Below are 21,958 nucleotides of genomic sequence, written 5' to 3' on the forward strand. Positions count from 1 at the left end.
ACACTCTGAATCTGCTTTTGCTGATGCTTTCTGGGAGTAATAACAGGGGTCTCTATTGGTATTCAAGTTCATCTATTTTCAAGACAGTATAGGGGAATACCACAAAAAAGGGTCAGATTTTAACCTAAAATCAAAAGAAGAATAGATATATTTGCATAAAGAAAATAAATCTTATTTTTTACATTGATTATACAAGATTATTTACATTGTGACATTATTTTAGTAATTAATGTACTAGTTCACCCAAAAATTTAAATTCTCTCATAATTTACTCACCTTCATACCTTCAAGATGCATGACTTTCTTTCCTCCACAAAACACAAACAAAGATTTTAAGAAGTATTTCTCAGCTCTGTAGGGCCATATAATGCAAGTAAATGGGTACCAAAGTTTTGAAGCTCCAAAAGCACATAAAGACAGCATAAAAGTAATCCATCCGACTCCAGTGGTTAAATACATATCTTCAGAAGTGATATGATAAGAGTGGGTGAGAAACAAATCTAAATTTAAATCCTTTTTTTCTCTATCAATCTCCACTTTCACTTTCTTCTTCTTTTGCTTCTGGTGATTCACATTCTTTGTGCACATTGCCACTTACTGGGCAGGAGGGAGAATTTATAGTAAAACATAACTAAATATTGATCTGTTTCTCACCCACAACTATCATATAGCTTCTGAAGAGAAGTATTTAACCAGTATGCTTTTTATTTAGTAAATGATGACAGAATTTTTATTTTTGGGTGAACTATCCTTTTAAGTACATTTCTTCTGCAAATTACAGAATTCAATCATTACCATAATTTAAAAAATGTCATTCGCATTACTGAAAATCTTGTCTGGACACATTTATTCTTTTTAAATAAACGCATTTTGCATAGATTAAGCTTAGAATAAAAATACAACCATGATGTGTACTCACAGTCGCACTTCAAAAATGTACTTAAACATTGAAATATATAATATGTACATCATAATTATAATAATTATTTATTATTACAATGCATAAAGCATTTTTAATTTTATAAAATATATTTTTTTCGCTTGACTGAAATGAGAATTGTACATCACAGTAGACAACAGAGAATGGGGGTGGGTCTAATTGACATGAAACGAATTTAAATTTAAACTATTTTGCTTTAATTTCTTTAAGCAAAATGTAAAATCTTGTTTTTTTTTTTAGACAGATTTTGTCTGCTTCAGTAATTTTCCAAAGCCATATAAAATATGCCTTCGGAGTTGAACAGTAGGTGGCAGTCGCGCACTTTATTACGCACTGTTGATTCTGAAGAAGGAAAGGCAGACGCAGGAATATGACGTTGTTAAAGCGTACATGTGCGGCATGACAGAAAATGGCTGCAGGAGGTGAACAGCAGCAAGCGCACAGATCTGGAGTTTATAAACAGAAAAACAAACACCACAAGCATGGAAAACATCGAACTAAAGGCGAGATCGGCCGGGAGAACAAGGGTATGTCTTATCTCTTTATTTAGAAACACATACACTTGAACCGTCACGTGGGCAGTGCCTGTCTGACTGAACACGTGTTTAAAGACACGAGTGATCAACGAGGCATTAAAGAACAAAACATTATAAATATTTATAAACATGTACACGAATGATACATTTAACTTTGCCAAGAAGCACAATAAAGCTTTATCGTTTAAAATATTTTAAATAATTATAAATGTAATGGAATTTTTACGTCATATTTGTTCATGAACGCCTCACCTGTAACAGCTCAAATAATAAATAGCTGAAAAAAGGCTAAAACATTCCTCAGCTGGTTTTAGGTCGTCACCTAGATGACCAGCCAAAAAGTGCCCAAAACCCATCTAAAACCAGCCATCTAGCTTATACTGGTTTTAACCGTTTTTTTCAGCAGGGGCTTAAACATGACTTAAATAACCATAAATCTTGTCATTTAAATTAGGTAGGGTTGCTGTCATGGCTCTCACCAAGAAACAGAGAAGAGAGCTGAGGAAAATGGACCGCAAGAACAAAGCCAACCAGTTGCGTCGCAACAAAAAAGACTTGGTAAAGTAACATTATTGTCTTTTACAGGTTTAACAGATTGTTTATTAGGTGACTAATTCCATCTCCTTTGGGATGTTCTTAACAGGTGCTTACAGAAAAACGGAAGCTAGGCAGCAGGGATGGACCTCCTCATCTGGTGGCTGTCATTGCCCTGCACTCCAGAGTAGACGCTGGAGCTGTGACAAAAATATTAAGAGAAGGAGTTGGTGGTGTGGTGCACGAACAACAGGGAGTCACTGGTGCCAAGGACAGTTTTGGTCTCATTCTCCCTCGCTTTAAACAGAGATTCACCTTCTACAGGCCAGATACGGGTAACACTTTCAGAAAAGGAATAAATGCTAATGATGCACAATGGAATTTCACTTTTAATCCTATATACAGAGTCCCAAAAATATTTAGACACACAAGCCACATTAAAAAAGCATGAATTGTATCTAGATAACAAAATGTCAAACCAAGTGGTAAGTCTGACACTGTATCTATTGCTTTTATAATTTAAAACCTTTTTACTGATATTTTTTTTTTTTTTTGCTTTAAATGTGTGCTTGTGCTGTCTTTCTTGAAGATACATTCCAAGCAATTACAGTTTTTCAGGGTGGCTTAACCCTTTAAGCTCTAAGGGTGTTTTTAAAGATTTCCTGTTTCAGTGGCATACCCAAAATTAAAGGCTTATAACTCGACAAAACAAAACCAGGAGGCTCAAGTGTTTGGTATCATTTTAAAGAGCTTTTAAATTTTTTAGTGATAGATTTTGATAAATTCTGAGACTCTCAGCATAAGAAGCTGCTGAAAAATCACAAAAAAACTTATTTTAATGTTTTGACATTATATATCTCTGGGTGTAAATAAGGTGGCTCCGAAAAACTGCTTTGTTTTGTTCCCAATCATGTCAACTGTGACTGAGTAAAATTGTGTTGAAAATAATTTATCCTACTGTCCAAAAGCCTTTCCAAACAAATAAAACACACAGTGGGTAAGCAACCAGATTGAGCCAATCTTCCGCGGGAGGACTGCCGTGTGAAAACGCCTCCGGTTACACATGTAACCTTGGTTCCTTGAGGTGAAGGGAATGAGACATTGCAGTGAAACGCTTTGGGGAATTCCTTTTGCACAACGTAGTTGAAGCCCTTGTATCATAACGCCAATCTTATGATTGGCAATGGTGTTTGAGCCCCGCCCTTTTAGGCGCGCATTTGCCCTGTATATGCGGGCACTCATTCACCATTTCTTCAGAATTTTTTGACTGAAGGACAAGAACTCATCGCTCGTACCTCAAAACTCTGAAGTAGAAGTTTGGCCAAGTTTTGCCATGTCTCTTTCCCTTCATCTCATGGAACCGAGGTTACATGTGTAACCGGAGACGTTCCCTATCGATTCAATTTACTCGACATTGCAGTGAAACGCTTTGGAGAACGGAGTCCCATCACGCTGCACTACGTTGCGTCATACCCTAAGATGCACCAGAGTATAAACACCACGTCTTTTCTGTTTAATTTTTTTGGTATTATTAAATGTTTTAATATTACCATTTATTAAATGTATTAAACACATTAAATGTATTTAATTAAATGTATTTCACCCATAATTTTAGATGAAACTAAACTAAATTGAATGGACAAATTGAAAATGAAGTACAAATAAAAACTTCAAGTTCGAAATATTAACTCTGATTGTAATGACTAACGCAGCTTTCACTTTCTTTGGTGTATGTTTGAGTGGAGGGGAAAAGCAACAAATAACTGAAATGTCAACAGACACAATAAGAATAGTGTTGAAGGGCAGTTTTGTCTTCATACACCTAAAACAAATGCTTTCATTCTGAAACCATTTAGAAATTTGTTCAGCAGGATACTAATCATTTGTTTTTTGCATTTATGCTGACACATTGTTTTTCTTAGTTGTGAAGGTTAAAATATTGATATTGAGTTTACGGTTACAATTTAAATTCAGATTCTTGAGCAGATTCATTCAGACTCGGCCTGTTATGGACTCGGACTCGATTGTTTAAAGACTCGGACTCGACAAAGGTGGACTCGAACCCAACGCTATTAGATAGCATTCTACACATTAATGTAAAACAATACAATAATCATGATATACAGAAAAAATTCTTGAATGTTAGCCTTTTTCAATAAACTGTTGCTTCATAGATATTAGCTATTTAATTATCTTCCTGAAAATCTAAACAAAAATACATTGTGACCAGTAATAATTTCATTTGTTAGCCCTAATGAAAAACAACATCAATGCATTTAATTAATGCCGTTAACCTGTGTTATAATTGACCCAGCTAGTCGGCAGTTTTAGAGAAAGTGTTCATAAGCGTGATGAAGTGTGTGTGTGTGTGCACGCACTTTGTTGTTTTTAAATAATATTTTTTACAGTTACAGTGGTTGGTGTGGAGTAGTTCTTTGAAAGTTACTGTGGACTGATAGCTCGGGCTGTGCGCTCGTGTCAACTGATACTGTCTTTTCCTGCAAATCGTGGGTTCGAGACCAGCTTTACTTGTCTTATTGTCTGTTTGGATGCATGTAGAAGGTAAACAACATCCAGCAGATTCACAAAAAGCCATTTTGTGCTGTGGCTGCTACTGACACTGTGTCCTGTAAGATCATTGTTGGTCATTTGTTCATATTATACTGTATATATTTTTTACATGGTATTTAACTTATACTTGTCACCACGATTGTTTTAAAGGTAAAATCATTGGCGATATAGTCGCATAAGACGGCAGCGTTCATGATTACATGATATAGTTTATTATTCGTCAATTATTCTACAATAGCGTGAGTATTTGTGGAACATTATTGCTTTTGGTCACATTGTATTGTGCACGCTGCAGCAGAGTGAACCGAGACAATGAGCCCCGAGGCGCGTGTAAATAACAAACATGACGTCTGAGCAAGGTTTGTTCTCCTTGCTCCTTTATTTCCAAATGTTCTACAGCTGCCGCTATGGTTTAACTGGGGCTGAGTTCTGAATAAACTTGCTACATAATGTTGGCATCCTTGTACAGATGAAAATAAGTAGTACAATTAGCTCGAAGGCCAGAATGATGCAAAACAAAAACTTACCAAGGCAGGAGATTCATTCTGGTTCAAAAACAATGTGATCAGCGCAACTAAACACAGCGTTATCAATTTGAGCTATTAGGCGGCGATAATAGTGTGCATCATTGTTCAAATGAGGTTTCTTTAATCGTTGTGAAATGGTGCACATTATCAAGCAATGTTAATGCCATGCTAACTTCACGTTCACAAAATGTTGGTCTTGTCAGATTATGACATTGTATGAAATCTGAACGCCTATTTCTCATCGAAACGCTGCTCACAAATATTATACAACATTATAAAATCAATCAGTAATTGAATGAACAACAAACTGACAGAATTAATAAATCCCTACTGAGTTTATTAGTGTAAATATATTTTTCAATGTATGTTGCTAATGTAATTGATTGCCTGGCAACATGTGAGTCCCCACTGCACCTTTTTCAGCTGAAACAAAAGATTTAAACACCTCCTCCCCCCGTTGAGTTAAGGTGTGAATCAATGAAGCTATGGGTATTTAAAACATATGTCTGTTAAACATAGTTTCTTGAAAAATGTCTCTAAAAATGTTAAAAGGGTTCTAAATAATGCACTAAACCAATTGGAACACAGATCTGTCCTGACATCCTCTACAGATAAAATAACCATAGTATCACCATGGTATTTTGTAGTAAAATAATTGTAACCATAACATTAAACGTGGTTACTATATTAACACCATATTACTATAGTAACACCATTGTTAATATCATCAAACCTGTGTTTTCTGCCAAAAAACCATGGTTACTACAATATTACTATAATAAAACTACATTTTATATATTTTTTTATTATAAATGGTAATAAAGAAAATATTAAGAGTGGAGTAAAGAAACAGAATGGGAAAAATAATACGCCAAATGCAGAACCGAACCCTGGTGGCACACTGACGTTACGCTCCGCCAATTGGGGCGACACTCTCAGCGTACTTCTATGTTGCCAGTAGACTATTGGGGTTACATCTGAAACCAAATAATCACTCTGAAAAATAATGAGTGGTATCAAGCTTTGGGGCAGCATTGGTTAATAGCAAATATAAAATAATACGACAGATAATGCATAACAAAGCTCGTTACCTACAGGTTTGAACTGCATAGTGTTTCTGGTTATCACATATGTAGCGTTAAACTCTTAACACATATATTGAGACAAATATGCAAATAATGTGGTCACGGTACTAACTTCTACCCTAATTCATGTAATGGTGATTCTTTTTCAAATGTTTCATTTATAGGCTACTCTGCTCCCATAAATAATGATTGTTCACTTTTTCTTTCATTTTTATTGCCAGGAGAATGTAACATAATATGACACAATGGTATACATATTAATTAATTCACATTTGATAATCCTGTTTAAAAACAGAAAATATGGCCTAGCATATCGGCACATTAAAAGAAAGCACAGGTTTAGAGTCACAAACAGTTTTTGGAAGTCACATTTGTTTGAATATACAGTCTAAAAATATAAATGATAACTCCCTCTAATGAAATGTGAATGAATAAATGCAAACAAATAACTCTTCAATGAGTGGACGTCCTCGTGAATGCTGCAGTAAAGACTTTACCATGCGTTTCCATTGCAATGTTTAGCCAGAAAATAAATGTTGTGTTTAAGTTTGTTGTTGTTTTGTTTTGTTGTTTTTTTTCATGTCGGTTGGCAAAACAAGCTTAACTTGCCCTTACCGCCTCCAACCTAATGGTTGTTACGTTGGGAGAAAGAGCATTGAGGCATTCAGCTCTGGCCTGTTGAAATTATATGTTTATAGTGCCCCTTAGCGGTTTAAAGCTACTAATGAATCATTCATGCGGTGGTAGAAAGCCTATTCTGAATGGATACCCACTGTAATAACTGTACAGAAGAACTAATTACACATGTAACACTACAATAACTAAAGGTTTGCATTGCATGCAGACATCTTCGATAGGTTATGCGTTCCATGACGCTACATTATTTCCAATGACATGCTAACGTGTTTTCAGCCAGATTGCTAGATGCCAGATGCTGTGTGCACATTGTGTTTCGTGTTAATTATATAATGATCTATGCATCCGATTACCTTGTGTGTGGGCTTGTTTGAGAGATTATCGCCTCCGCTAAGTGATATAAGAGTGTGATATTTTACGTTCTGTTTATTTTTTCTGAAGATATAAGCTTTTTCATAAATTATCAAAACGGAACACTTCCGATTTGTCTGCAAATTTCAAAGCACTTGTTCAGTTTTGGTCATAATGCCTACATGAATTGAAAAGTACAGCTTCTAAGCTTTCAAATGATACCTATTTTGTGTTGGTCAGAACTGTATTTATTAATATTTTTTTCTTGCTGGCCTGGGAGCTTAAAGGGTTCAAATGCTTTTTTGGCCACTCTGTTTGTAAGATTAGAGACTGTGTCAAATTGGAAAGAAAAAGTTTACTCATTAAGAATACTGTTGTCTCTCATGTTGACTCACATTTCAGCTGACTTGCATTCCCTACTCGATGTGGCAAAGATTGCAGACAGTTTGGTGTTTGTGTTGGAGTCAACTGAAGGCTGGGACAGTTACGGAGACTACTGCCTGTCCTGCCTCTTTGCCCAGGGTTTACCAAGTCATGGTGAGAACATATTTAAGTAGATAAGGGATAATGTACAGTTAACCATTTATTATAATAAAAAAAGAAAGTACAACCTGCAATAATTATACCATGATCAGTGGAAACATGTAAATGCTTCACTCTGCAACCCCCTCCAATGTTCAAGCCAAATCTACGCCCTTGCGTCTTGTATAAACCTGATGGGGTTTATTTTGCGATAAAGACTGGCTGAATGTACATTATCCCCTTGAATACATGTTTATTTTACTTATTAAATGGCTACTTGCCAAACTAAACAAAAATGGACAAGAATTGATTTGATAAATGACGTGATTTTAAATAATTGTTCTGAGATATCTCACTGGTGTCTGTGACAGCACTAGACTGTAAACCGCAAACAAAAATGTGATTTAAATGGTTTAAATGATTGTTATGGGAGAAGAGACGAGAGTGAGAGACATGAAACTAGCACAACTTTGTAGGAAATCAATTTAGTGCTCATTATACAAAAATATAAAAATAAAAAAAAAAATTGGCTTGACAAATCAGATATTCTAGCCATAATAACAAAAAATATTAACTTTTATTTGCTTTCTTCTCCCTCTGTACCGTGCAGCACTGGTGTGTCAAAGAGTGGCTGATCTAGTGGTGAAGAAACGCACAGAATCTCGGAGAGCACTTTCCCGCTTGGTGGAGTCTCGTTTCCCAGATGCACGTCTCTTTCCTGTAGACAGTGAGCAGAATGCCACAATGTTACTTCGGCACCTGTCGGCACAGAAACAGAGGCGACTGGCCTTCCGCTCTCGCCGCTCACATCTGCTGGCTCAAAAAGCCACTTACATCCCGAACACCAGCCAGAAAGGAACAGAGGGCCCAGCCACGGGGTTAGGGACCCTCTGTGTGTCAGGATATGTTCGAGGCTGTCCACTGCAAGTGAACAGGCTTGTGCATATAGCAGGTTATGGAGATTTTCAGCTCAGCCAGATTGATGCACCTGCAGACCCTCTGCCCATCATAACAGCAGCCCCCCATTCAGTTAAGCCAGGACGTGGAGGAGATGTAGAGATGATGGTTAGGAGGATTTCTTATTGTTAATTTATACACGGGGTTTCCACGGTCAAGAAAAACTTGACAATATCAGGGAAATTGCTGTAGTGAATAAGTTCTTCTCTGAAAATATTTAGTCAGCTAGAACTTGCTTTTGAGTCTAATCATTTTATTTGTTTTCATATTTGTATTATCCTTATCCATTAATTAAAAATGATCATGGATTATGATTATTAGTGGACTGATAATTACTTAAAAGACGTGGAAACCCTGTATACAGAGTGCATTATTTCAGTGTAGTAAAGATTTTAGGCATATTGTCATTATTTGTTTGTCCTTGAATTACAAGAGTTACTCTAATTTTTCAGTGTGCATTTCAAATGCTGTTGGAAAAATTCTGATAATTCATCTGCATTGTTTGTTGGTTAAGGGATAGTTCTCCCAAAACTAATTTACTCACCCTCATGTTGTTCCAAACCCATATGACTTTATGCACAACAGTAAAGGAGATCCTTGAATAAATATACCGGTCCTTTTTAATACAATGGCAGTTGATAGTGACTCACTTTAAAGCTTTAAAGACCGAAAAGTATCATTAAAGTAGTCCATGCGACTCCTGCATCAGATTCCAAGTCTTCTGAAGGCATACGATGAGAAACAGGAGAGGAACAACCCGAAACTTAAGTTCACATGAGAATCAATGCAAGTTCTCGAGTGAACATGCATGCCACTGGCAACAAGCTTCTTATGTGCTCATAAACTTGCCACAGACGTCAAGATTTTACTGAAAGATTACTTAAATTGGTAACAATTTACAATAAGGTTCCATTTGTTAACGAATGGAACCTTATTGTAAAGTGTAACCCTTAAATTTCAGATTATATGATGCAGGAGTCGCATGGACTATTTTTATGATACCTTTGGGTCCTTTTTTAAGCCCTGAAGTATCGCTATAAACTGCCACTGCATTAAAAGACCGATCTATGCATTTATTAAAACATCTTTTGTGTTCTGCGTAAGAAAAAAAATTGTTTTTGAACAAAGTAAAAGGTATTTTACCTAAACTATGTTGATTATCTACCATACAGGTAAAGGAGTCCCTAGAATAGAAATGTCACTATTTTTAAAATGTGAGAAGGAAACAGGATCTTTGTAGGACTTAACTGCAAAATTCTGAGTGTTATGCCTTTGACTGGGTATGTGTCCTGTAGGATGGAGGTGATGGAGGTATGAATGGGGACAGTGGAGTGCGGGTGTTGATGAAAGCAGACCCTGCAGAGAGGGAGAGCCTGCAGGCAGAAGCAGAAGTGGATCCCATGGACGGGGAGCAGACGTGGCCCACAGAAGCCGAGCTGGAGGCGGCGGAAGGTACCAGCTCTTAGATTAATGTGCTGCCACTGTAAAACAGACAGAAAGAGACATTAAATGGATGGTTCACCCAAAAATGAAAAATCTCTCATTTACTCACCCTCATGCCATCCCAGATGTATGATTTTCTTCTGTTAAACACAAATGAAGATTTTCTAAAAGAATATCTCAGCTGTATAGGTCCTTACAATGAAAGTGAATGGTGGCCAGAACTTTGAAGCTCTAAAATTCACATAAAGGCAGCATAAAAGTAATTTATATGACTCCAGTGTTTAAATCCTTGTCTTCAGAAGCGATATGATAGGTGTGGGTGAGAAGCAGATCAATATGTAAGTCCTTTTTTACTATAAATCTCCACTTTCACATTCTTTCACATTTTGAAAATGAATGTGGATATAAAGGTAAAAAAGTATTTTTGGAGCTTCAAAGTTCTGATCACCATTCACTTGCATTATATAGACCTACAGAGCTGAGATATTCTTCTAAAAATCTTAATTTGTGTTCAGCAGAAGAAAGTCATACACATCTGGGATGGCAAGAGGGTGAGTAAATGATGAGAGAATTTTGGGTGAACAAACCCTTTAATATTGGAAAGTTCATTATGCATAGTAATGATATTATGCAAGATAGAAGGATCATCACATAATTTTTGGTATGTTCAGAGGCCAGAAAGAACCAGAGAGTAATGAAAGTACCTAAGGGGACATCTGACTACCAGGCCACATGGATCATTGATGATGCAGAGGAGGAGGATGATGATGTGGACACCTGTGATGATGATGAAGATGAAATAATGGAAGGCGGAATGGATGCAGAGGATGGTGATAATGAATCTCAGGTGAGTTTTGCCTTTTATTTTTATTTTTATTTTTTATTTTTATTTTATTTATTTTTTTTGGCATGCTGTCTCATTCTAATATTTCACAGGTTTTTCTATTCACAGGTTTTTGATGAAGCACTTCCTTTTAGTTGTATCATCCCCTGCTATAACCAAATGCTTATGAGCAGGAAACTATTAAGGGTGGTGCACTACAACAAATCACAAGGGGATTGTAAACAAATATGACCTTGGAAAGAATTTAGAATAAAAACAAAGCTTTAGTATATCTTGAATTACATCTCACACCGGGGAGGAACATGGAATGTTTTGTTTATCTGTTGCTATGGCACCCCACAAGATGGCAGAAGTGACCAATAAGAAGTGAGCCTTGCAAAAGTAGGTTACCTTTGCGAAATCCAGAATGCAATACATTCTACTGCATATGCTCTGAGCATTGTCATACTGATTGAAGGTCTAAATAAAGTCATGGATGGCTTGATTGGTGGAGATATGGGTGGGCATGGAGCGGGCGGAACAGTGCATACGTGACTGGTGGTTTGTGCACTGTGTGTTGGAGAGGCACTGTTTGTTTTCTCAATGTCTGCTGCTTGGCCTCAGTGCCAGGCATCTCAGCGCAACAATAGTGTTTGGAGAGGGAGTCCCGAGAGAAGCCTCCCATCTTCCTGCTCTTTGGACAGAACTTCCTGTCGAGACTTGCAGAGGGGGCGGCCATTTATTTATACCAGCTGGGCTTGAAAGAGCAAGGGGAAACTGGACATTTATGGAAGCTGTGGTCCATTTATTTTCTTGAATCATAATTAGCATGTGTTTGATGTCTTGGTGAGCACCAAAGCTGAGTTTTCAATGCGAGATGTTAACAATGGGGGAAGTGGTACTACAGATGATTACGGAGATTATTTTTATTACGGCACCTGTGATTGTTCTACAGGTTGAACCCACGGGGGGGAGGTTAATGCACCCCAGCGGTATGTCTTGTCCTTTTCCCATCTCAGTCACTGCACTGTCTATTTAGTGGACTTCAAAGTAATGGAGTGTTTTTTTGGGTTTGCTCGACTCTGTGTGGTTGTATGTCTAGAAAAATGTTTTCATATGTGTCTTCCTCACTAAGGATGCTGGGTCTGAATGTGCTTCTGAAAGAGATGATGACGAAGAGGAAGAGGAGGAGATCAGTTCCACCGGACGTACTGGAGCCGATCAGAAGTATGACGAAGGCTTGGATGAGGCTGAGGAGGGAGAGGGGCTGAGGAGATATCGAGAGGCACGTGCCAATGAGATGTTCCCAGATGAGGTGGACACTCCCTTAGACGTATCAGCCAAGACACGGTAAGATAAAGGACAGGTGCTCAGAAATGTGGCTGTTAATACTAGATTGCTCTTCTAGGCCAAACTGTCTTTAATTTGCCATTTGAAATGGTATGTCTGCGGATCCGTAAAAAGGATTGAAATGTGTTATCACAGTGTTATGAAATGTACTGTTATCAAAAGGCTAAAAAATATCAAGATTTGTTTTACCAGCCTTAATCACCATTCTTTCAGTTTAACTGAATGTTATGGTGTGGTGTTGTTAACCTTGCAATTTAATGACAAAAATTGTTTTATTAATAAAAAAAATTGCATTAAAAAGTTCCTAAAGCTTTGCTCTAATCTGCTCACTGTTTTTGTGCTGATGGATTCAGTGGTCTGTTCTGTATGTTCAGGTTCCAGAGGTACAGAGGTCTGAAGAGTTTCCGCTCCTCACCATGGGACCCCATGGAGAACCTACCTCCCAACTACTCCCGCATCTACCAGTTCCAGAACTTTGAGCGCATGCGTCGGCGAATACTGGCAGAGGCTATGAGCGAGGAGGAAGGAGCAATGGTAAAAAGAGTCGCAAAATTCTCTTGAATATCTTCATTTTGTCGCAGAAACTGTGGCATTTCACTGTGGAACTAAGGAATCTATTGAGGATTTTGTCATGCTCACTCCTGTCATTCGTCTTTTCTCCATGCAGGTGGGCTGGTATGTAACTCTTCATATTGTGGACGTTCCTCCCTCAGTAATAGAGAGCTTCCAGGCTGGCAAACCATTAGTGCTGGTGTCCCTCCTACCACACGAACAGAAGGTACTTAGAACATTCTAGAAAACACAAGTTACATTATCATTGTCATTAATATGTTGTTCCAAATGTGCTGTGCTTAACAGGGAGGTGTTTTTGAAAAATGTTGAACTGCTCAGTTTAAATGCATTCTATTCCAATTAATTTCAATCACTTCTTAAAGGAAAAGTTTACCTAAAAATGAAAATTCTCTCATTCACTTTCTCTGATGCCATCCCAGATGTGTATGACTGTCTGTCTTCAGCAGAACACAAATTAAGATTTTTTTAGAAGAAGATAGAGCTCTGTCAGGTCCTTATAATGGAAGTACACAGGTGCCAGCACTTTGATGGTCCAAAAATCACATTTTGGCAGCATAAAAGTAATCCATGCGACTCCAGTCGATCAATGAATGTTTTCTGAAGCGAATGAATAGGTTTATGTAAGAAACAAGTCGATAATTAAAAAGTTTTTTTTTACTTGAAATCGGGGCTTTAATCCAGGGCTGTGATGCTGTTTGAAATGGCGGAACTCTTGCGTGACGTTAGTTCTTCTGTAAATAAGTGCTGCTTCTGAATTCTCGCGTGAGCTTCGCGTCAGCTGCTGGCAGGAAAAGCTTTTAAAAAGTTAATAACTTTTAATTATTTTTTACACAAATGTATCTATTTGCTTCAGAAGACATTCTTTGATCGACTGGAGTCATATGGATTACTTTTATACTGCCTAAATATGACTTTTGGACCGTCAAATTGCTGGCACCCATGTACTTCCATTATAAGAACCTGACAAAGCTCTTTCTTCTAAAAATCTTAATTTGTGTTCTGCTGAAGACAGACAGTCATACACATCTGGGATGGCAGCAGGGTAAGTGAATGAGAGAATTTTCATTTTTTGGGTGAACTTCCTTTAAGTGAACAGTTCACCCAAAAATTATAATCTCTCATTATTTACTCGCCCGTATGTTGTCTCAAACTTGTATGACTTTCTTTCTTCTGCAGAACACAGAGATATTTTAATGGAGATATGATGTCTGTTTGTCCATACAATTCAAGTGAATGGTGACCAAATTGTTTAAGCTCCAAAAAGGAAAATAAAGGCAGCATAAAAGCAGACTCCAGTGGTTTAATCCATGACGTCTTAAGCAACCTAATCAATTTTGGGTGAGAACAGACCATAATAGAACTCCTTTTCACTGTTCATCTTGTCATTGCGGTCTTTAGGCACTATCATGATTTCAAGCTTGATTACACTTCCTAATGCTTGACGGATGCGCAGAGCGCTAGATGGCGCTATAGGAAGTGTAACCTAGCCTAAAATTATGATAGCCAAGGAAACCACAATGACAAAATGAACAGTGAAAAAGGAGTTTTTAGTCTGTTCTCTCCCAAAATTGATTGGATTGCTTCAGAAGACATTAAACGACTGGAGTCATTTGGATTAATTTTATGCTGACTTTGTGCTTTTTGGAGCTTGAAAATTTGGTCACCATTCACTTACATTGTATGGACAAACAGACATCATATCTCCATTACAATATCATCATTTGTGATCTGTGGAAGAAAGTCATATGAGATTGAGATGGCAAAAGGGTGAGTATATGATGAGAGAATTATCATTTTTGAGTGAACATTATTAGCTGCAAATTGGAAATTCAGCTTTGGTAAAATCACTACCCTGATCTCTTTGCAGATGTCAGTGATGCACATGTTGGTGCGACAACATCCAAGTAACACCGAACCAATCAAGGCTAAAGAGGAGCTGGTGTTTCAGTGTGGCTTTAGACGCTTCAGAGCTTCAGCCATCTTCTCACAGCACACCTCTGGTATTTACAGCCCATAGAGAACACTTGCAATTTCTCAAACTCTTTCTAAAGAAAAAAATATCTTGGACTGTATTGATGCACTTCTCATGTTAATACCTCCTTAGGATGAATCACTTGTTTTATTAATTTGTTAGTTGCTTTGAATAGAAGAGTGTGCTAAATGAATACATGTATTAGTCAATTTAAAAGGAATTCACTTTCATTCATAGCACTATCAAGTCCAGGACTAGGGTTTATCTGTGACTGAGTGACTGACCATGATACCTTTTTTACTCTAGCAGTCCCACATAATGTGCCTGACAGGGTTCAGTCTTATTAAAGTCCATTAAAGGTATTATATTAAGAATTTGTTTCCTCAGCTGATAAACACAAGATGGAGCGGTTCCTGCGTCCTGATGCCCCTACAGTGATGTCTGTCTATGCCCCCATTACCTTCCCCACAGCTGGTGTCCTGGTCTTCAAACAGAGAGGCAATGGTGGGGAGAAATGGCAAACAGACACAATATTCAATTTGGAAAAAAGAGCAGTCTTCAAACAACGTGTGTTGAGATTTTTTGGTTTACCTGTACTGCAGGTATGCAGGACCTGGTGGCCACAGGCAGTCTGTTGGGATGTGATCCTCGGCGTGTTGTGTTGAAGAGAATCGTACTGAGTGGACACCCCTTTAAAATAAACCGCCGCTCCGTTGTGGTCCGCTACATGTTCTTCAACAGGGGTGAGTGAGAAAGCGTTTGTTATATCCTCTGATTTCCTGCAGATGGGTTTGTAGTGTTTCAAAAGAATCATACTATTGAGAGCTGACATTAAAACATTTATCTTTTGCAGATGATATTCTGTGGTTTAAGCCAGTGGAACTGCGTTCAAAATGGGGACGAAGAGGACATATCAAGGAGGCTTTAGGTAGAAAAACAAACACTACTGGAAATTATTTTATCAATGGAACAAAATCCTGGGGTTTAATTACAATTTTAATTTGAGAAAGACTTGAGTACTATACTGGTACAGTAATGAGCTAGAAGAGAGTATATTGTTAAAAAAAAACAAAAAAACATGCTTCTGAAATGTTACTTGAATGAATGTTAACCTCCTGAGACACAAGCGTGACTGCTGTGTGCATTTTCCATTCCCTTTTTGATTTGTAACTAGTAGCCCCTAAGAAACATGAAGAGAGGGAAAAAAAAAAATTAAGACCAAATAGTTTTCCATGGCAACATATGTGGACAGAGGGACTAAGTTGTAAAATTTTAAATACCATATAGAAATTCAGATTTTTTTTTTTAATCAAATTGTTTCCAGGAGTGTTGGTTATTCATGTCTTTGAGACATTACATCAGAAAGTAGCATAAATAATTCTTATTTAAAGTAATGGCCAGCATCATGCAATCACTGCCAACCATGTTAAAATACATTTTTAAATGAAAAATTCTTTATGTACTGATTACCATTGTCCCATGGCTGCTAAACATGTTGAGTGGTCTGAACATTATCTGCAGCCTGAAACTGAACATTTGACCGGATGTTAGGAGTGAATGCACTTGACTGCATAGGAAAGCTATACAATGCTCCCTAATTAGGGAATGACTTAACCTCCAGTGTGCTGTCTGTCTGCACTGGTCTCAGAACAGTTTGAAATGCACCTTATTTTCATCCTAACTCCGTATAAAGCCTCTAAGCAACATTTTCTAGCTTTTGGATGCATCCATCTCAGTGTGAATGCACGGTGATAATAGGATATACAGTATATAGTTTTAATGTAAAAACTTGATTAGGTTTCTTGCCGGATGTAGTTTTGTTGCTGTTTCTCCTAAAGACAAACTCAGCTGAGATCAGTGCCATGTTTTGTCACATGATTTGATGCGTCGAAAGTTTAACCCTTTAATGACAGCCTGGAGTCTCCTGAACTGAAATCAGTCGGTTTAAATGAAATGGAATTATGCATAGCCTATAGCGAAGCCAAAATATAATGTCCTCGTGGGGTGTCTTATGACATACATTTGACTTGCTTGTCTATTTTTGTGATTTTGCAGGTACTCATGGTCACATGAAGTGTATATTTGACGATCAGCTGCGCTCTCAGGACACTGTGCTGATGAACCTATATAAGAGGGTGTATCCTCGCTGGACCTACGACCCCTATGTCCCTGCCCCTCTGCTCTGGGTCAAGAGAGAGGAGCCCGAGGGCCTCCATGACATCGATATGGAGTAGAGATAGGAAATTAATGAACTGAAAACTATATGAAACTCACTGCTTGCCACAGGTTACTCTGATATTAATACTCTGTATTTAATTGACAGAATTAAAAATCTCAATTTCTGTGCTTGTAAAGGTTTTTTTAAAACACTATTTTCCAAAAAAGGGTTTATGAAAATCCAGAAGGATCTAGTAAAGTTACTCTAGAGGCCACTAGATGGCAAACATGCACTAAAGTGAAAATGGTTTCCTTACAGTGTGAGGGTTTTAACATCCAATGGTAAATGTCTTTTTGAGGCAATCTGACTGCAAGTCTGGGATTTTTTTTAAACAAATGTCAGTGCAAACTATTATTTACAGCAGGGGTTCTCAATGGAGGTGTTCAAAGGATGCCAAGGGGCGCTGAGATCAATTTAGTAGAGAGGGAGGTATTAGGTTACAAATGGGGGGCTTTTATCAGTCATAATAATCAAATCTATCATGTTCCTCTTTGCATTAAAACGTTTATCTAGACTTGGACTATATCAGTTGGTTCTCAATTATACGGGTTGGTATGCATCTGATTATGAAGTCTAGCGACCCATCTGAAGTATCTGGTTTAGCAGTGTCAGATACACAGGTGGAGGCACAACCTCGGTTAATGCACCTGTATGGCTCTGTAGATGGATACGGCTCAATGGACAGAGCAGCGCGAGTGCAAAGAAGGTGCGTTTTTACTAGCAGACTGGTCTCGAGCTCTTAAACGCGCAGCTTTGCAAAAATCATTGAGAAGCAAGGCACGAGAAGCGGAAACCATTTGAATTAGAATATAATTAATTTTTGTTACAACTTGTATTTATATTTTGTATTTATTGTTATTGTTTAGAGTAGGTTTACTGTTTATAATTACAAAAATGCTATAGTTTGTTTTATAGAAATCATGTTACATCTAACCATGGTAATGAAGAAGATCCATGCTTCTATGTGCTTGCCTACTATGGCCTTGTTATAAATACCATTGTTAAAACAAAAAATAAAGAGTTAATGAATAAATTTTTTTTTTCAAAAGGGCAAATGCAAAATACACTTTGTTTTAAGATTAAATAGAAATGTGTAAATCCTAAAAAATAGGTGAAAAAATAACTGGTTTTCTTTTTTATAGATGTTATAGATAACCTTACAGTTGTTGATATGAGTAAATTTACATCTACATCCAACTCAAAATCAATGCTGTAATGTAGAATGAGCATTTCAGTGGTACAAAATATGCAATATTATTGGTCTTTTCACTTATATTTGAAATATATCAACAATATCACTTTAATTATTAGTTTGTCTTCACATTTTCATTTTATAGGCCCCAGATATAGCCCTCCATCTGCTTGAATTCAAGAAACACAATGTTTGGTCTCACATTCATGACACGTAAGCCTGCTGAATTTATTAATAAAACTAAAGTTATGCAATGCATCGAAGTTGCATAGAGCAAATTAGGCAAATAACACAAATATTGAGTTTTGTGTTTTATGAGAGGGCTGATAGGGGAGTGTTCATCTAAAAAAAAGGTTGAGAACCACTGGTTTACAGCCTCAAGTTGACAATGTGATTCTTCAAATTACTTCTGAGAGACAAAAACAAGTTTTGTTTGTTTGCCAGTGAAAACATCCAGGTCCTTTAGCAGTGTGCACTCTATTATATTGTTTGTTTAGCAGAAAAAGGAAAATTGTGTGAACAAAACTGAATTCTTGCCTAAACCCCAAGTGAGAGCATTCTCGATTTTATGAGGCAGGCAGTGGCGTAAACCCGCATCTAAACACTTCTAGTAAATACTGTCATTGCGACCTTTTACTTCTCATCATTTAACTCAAACCAAACCTCACTCTGGAATATTATCTCCCTCAAGGATGTCTTCGCAGCAACAACAACAACAACTGCAATCTTTACTGTCCTCTGGCTGTCATAGTTCAGAATTGCTGGCAACGAGGAGTAATGATTATCGCTGGTGAGCAAATGCATAGCACCCATAATTTACTCTGAGCAATTGTAATGCTGCCATATGTTGATGAACGTGAGGCTCTGTGGGCCTTGATGGTACAAATGGAGTGCATGGCCATGTTCAGTATAGTACTACCGTAGTATTGCTGCATACTATTGCAAATGCTGTTTGGAACTTTATCATGGAATTATGGCTGTTGTTTCACTTCTTTAACCCTCATGCACTTTTCGGTCATTTTTGACAGAAATCAATTTGGTTTCTTCAATAAAACTGGTTTCCTTTATCTGACAGGTGCGAGACTTGGTGACTTTTCATCCATTTGATATCTGAACACGCACAAAGAAATTAGAGTTGATTCGATCAGTCTAAGTGGTAAGGAAAAAAAGTTACACTTGTACTGGTCCCGGTCAAAATTGACTACCATAGGAAATGAATGGGAAACACTAAAAATCACATATTATTATTATTTATTTTATTATTATATAAAATCTTAAAAACAGTCACAATGCAGAAAAAACGGACACGAATGGGTGAGATTACCAAACATCAAGAGTGCAAAACACAAACACATACAACTGAACTGGTCAGACTATAAAACAGAATTTTGTTTTTTTAATTTGTCAAAAAAAAAAACATCAGCCATAATGCAGAACATACACACCAAAATGAATTGGTGAGACCATAACACATCTACAATGCTGAACACACACACACACATTCATCTTGTTACAACCAGGGATAAATTAGGTTATTACTTGTTATTCTACTTGAGTATGCAAAAACTGACAACAATAACCTCAAACAAAATGCTAAATTTTGACAAAAGTAGTCTTTGATAATGTTTAAATGTCTAAATGCAGAACTTGTAACAAAATCTAGAAATCATCTCTTCAACCAGGGATGAATAAGTAGCTCTCTGCAGCCATCTAGTGTTTATACTTGTAATTTCATCTGTTTATTTATTTATTTATTTTTAATGGACAGCACAGTTTAATTCTTGAGACTTTACGCCTTCAAACGGTATATAATTTGAGGATTGGTTCAGTATTCCAAAAATATAAGAAAAGTGAAAAAAGTAATTTACAAGCTCAAGGTCATAAATTAGTAAATAAATTTACCCCCTCCCCCAAATGCACAACTTTAGTGCTTTTACATTAATTTAGAGTTGTTACATTTCTTTCATAACATTTAAAATAATTACATGTTTATTGTGACCGAGAACAACTGGAACGTGATTTAATGATAAATAGTGCATAAGGGTTAAAAAAATAAAATAAATACTAAGCAGTATAATGTGTGAACTGCACAGTAATTAATATGCTAGTATTCGATTCTGAACATGTGTTTACTTCACTAGCAGTCTGCAGTGTTATTCTCCTCTCCTGCTCAGACTCTTCCACCACTCCCTCTCCCTGGTGGTTTCCTGACCTGAAGCCCCCTTTTCACCATCTACACACTCACACTAGGAACGTGACCCTTCCTTGTTTTCTTGCTGGATCCCCCAAATGCTTTACAGTTCTCTCCCTCTCCTTACCCCCTCCCCGTGGTCTTTTGCTCTTCTGAGAAACAATGATTTATGAATTGTAATATTTATCATAAAACAGCTCTCTTGCATGCTTGCAGCTACATGATTCATCCCCTGGTTCTGTTGGGACCACACTACAGACGCATGCCAATATGTCTGGGAAAAGAGAAGGTGAAGCTTTGGGCTCAAAAAACACAATGCGATCCAAGAAATAGGGTATCAAAAGTTCAATATGTACATTTTTATCCTGTACTGTGAATTTGATTACAGTGGAAAAAGTAAAATAATGATAAAACAATCGCACAAGGGTAATACTTCTTTATTGCCTAGGGGTGCACTCGAAGCTCTGGACAGTTAAGTCGAGGCACTCAATTTATTTTCGCATTCATTTTTTAGCCTTAATGCACCTGGGGCATTGAGCGGTGATGTGTTAAATACATCTTGTTTAAAGCTGAATGGGGTGTGGTATGCCTGGCCAAATGTTCATGATCTAGAAAGGAAATCTAATTCTCCCAAGCTGGAGATTGTCTTCAACGTTGAGAAACACATGAGTAGAATGCGAGGCCCACCGCTTACCAAAAACATCCCCACCAGTTTTACGTGGAAACGTTGAATTGCATTTTTGATGATCGTATGCGAAATGTTTGTCACAATAAGCGACAAACTACATGGAGGTATATTGGACAGTTCTCATGAAGGCATGTGATTGGTTTTGACCACAGCCAGATAGTTAACTCTTGGGGTTGATTGGACCAGGAATGTCCTGTGGTTCCCAGTTCACTTCCACCACACACAGCTGGATCCCACTGAAGACATAATGGGTGAAAGATTTTTTCCATGAGAAGAGAGAGAGAGTGTAAAAAGGGATGGTTTGCAGGGGAGGAAGAGATAAGATGAGAACCACTGAGTGTTTAAATTGAATGTAAAACGGAGATATATGTACAGGAGTATAATTTAAGTGCTGCTCAATTGGGAAGACAAGAATAAGCAAATATGTTTGAGAAATGAGGAGGCGGGGAAGGGGATGAAGGGGTGTGAGAAGGAGATGGAGAGCAAAAGTGGCTGGCGTTTATGGATAGCAGATGTGGCGCTGAGGGATTTTGGCAGGGGCCGATGGTGCCTGAGTCCTACACTGGCTGGGTGGCACCAGGGTGAGAGTGAGGTCAGCGCACCGCAGCACACAGACCATAAAACACCGCAAGTGATACGCACACACAGAGGGCCACCAGCCTGGGATGGCAAATCGGCACAGAACATTGATGTGCACTTACAAAACACATGCAGAACCTTTCAAATTTATTGGAGCAACCAAATAACTCATCCATGAACTAGATCAAGGTTTTAAGACAGCAATAAAAAATAAGCAAACAATGCAACCATCTACCCACTCGTATGAGTTTAAATCAATGGCATGTTTAA

The 21,958-nt window shown here is 37.5% G+C and overlaps 1 protein-coding gene across 1 annotated transcript; it reads left to right on the top strand.

The window, feature by feature from the left end:
* The first annotated feature begins 1,324 nt into the window (after positions 1-1,324).
* Positions 1,325-17,162, top strand: tsr1 (TSR1 ribosome maturation factor). Its single transcript, XM_051666160.1, has 15 exons — positions 1,325-1,467; positions 1,931-2,034; positions 2,120-2,345; positions 7,583-7,717; positions 8,313-8,767; positions 9,955-10,111; positions 10,774-10,949; positions 12,061-12,275; positions 12,650-12,809; positions 12,943-13,053; positions 14,716-14,848; positions 15,208-15,324; positions 15,423-15,563; positions 15,674-15,748; positions 16,876-17,162. The coding sequence occupies exons 1-15, from the start codon at positions 1,350-1,352 to the stop codon at positions 17,052-17,054; spliced, it is 2,502 nt and encodes an 833-aa protein (XP_051522120.1). The 5' UTR covers positions 1,325-1,349; the 3' UTR covers positions 17,055-17,162.
* The last annotated feature ends 4,796 nt before the right edge of the window (positions 17,163-21,958 follow it).

This window comes from Myxocyprinus asiaticus, chromosome 31, assembly GCF_019703515.2.
Source record: "Myxocyprinus asiaticus isolate MX2 ecotype Aquarium Trade chromosome 31, UBuf_Myxa_2, whole genome shotgun sequence".
Taxonomy (NCBI): domain Eukaryota; kingdom Metazoa; phylum Chordata; class Actinopteri; order Cypriniformes; family Catostomidae; genus Myxocyprinus; species Myxocyprinus asiaticus.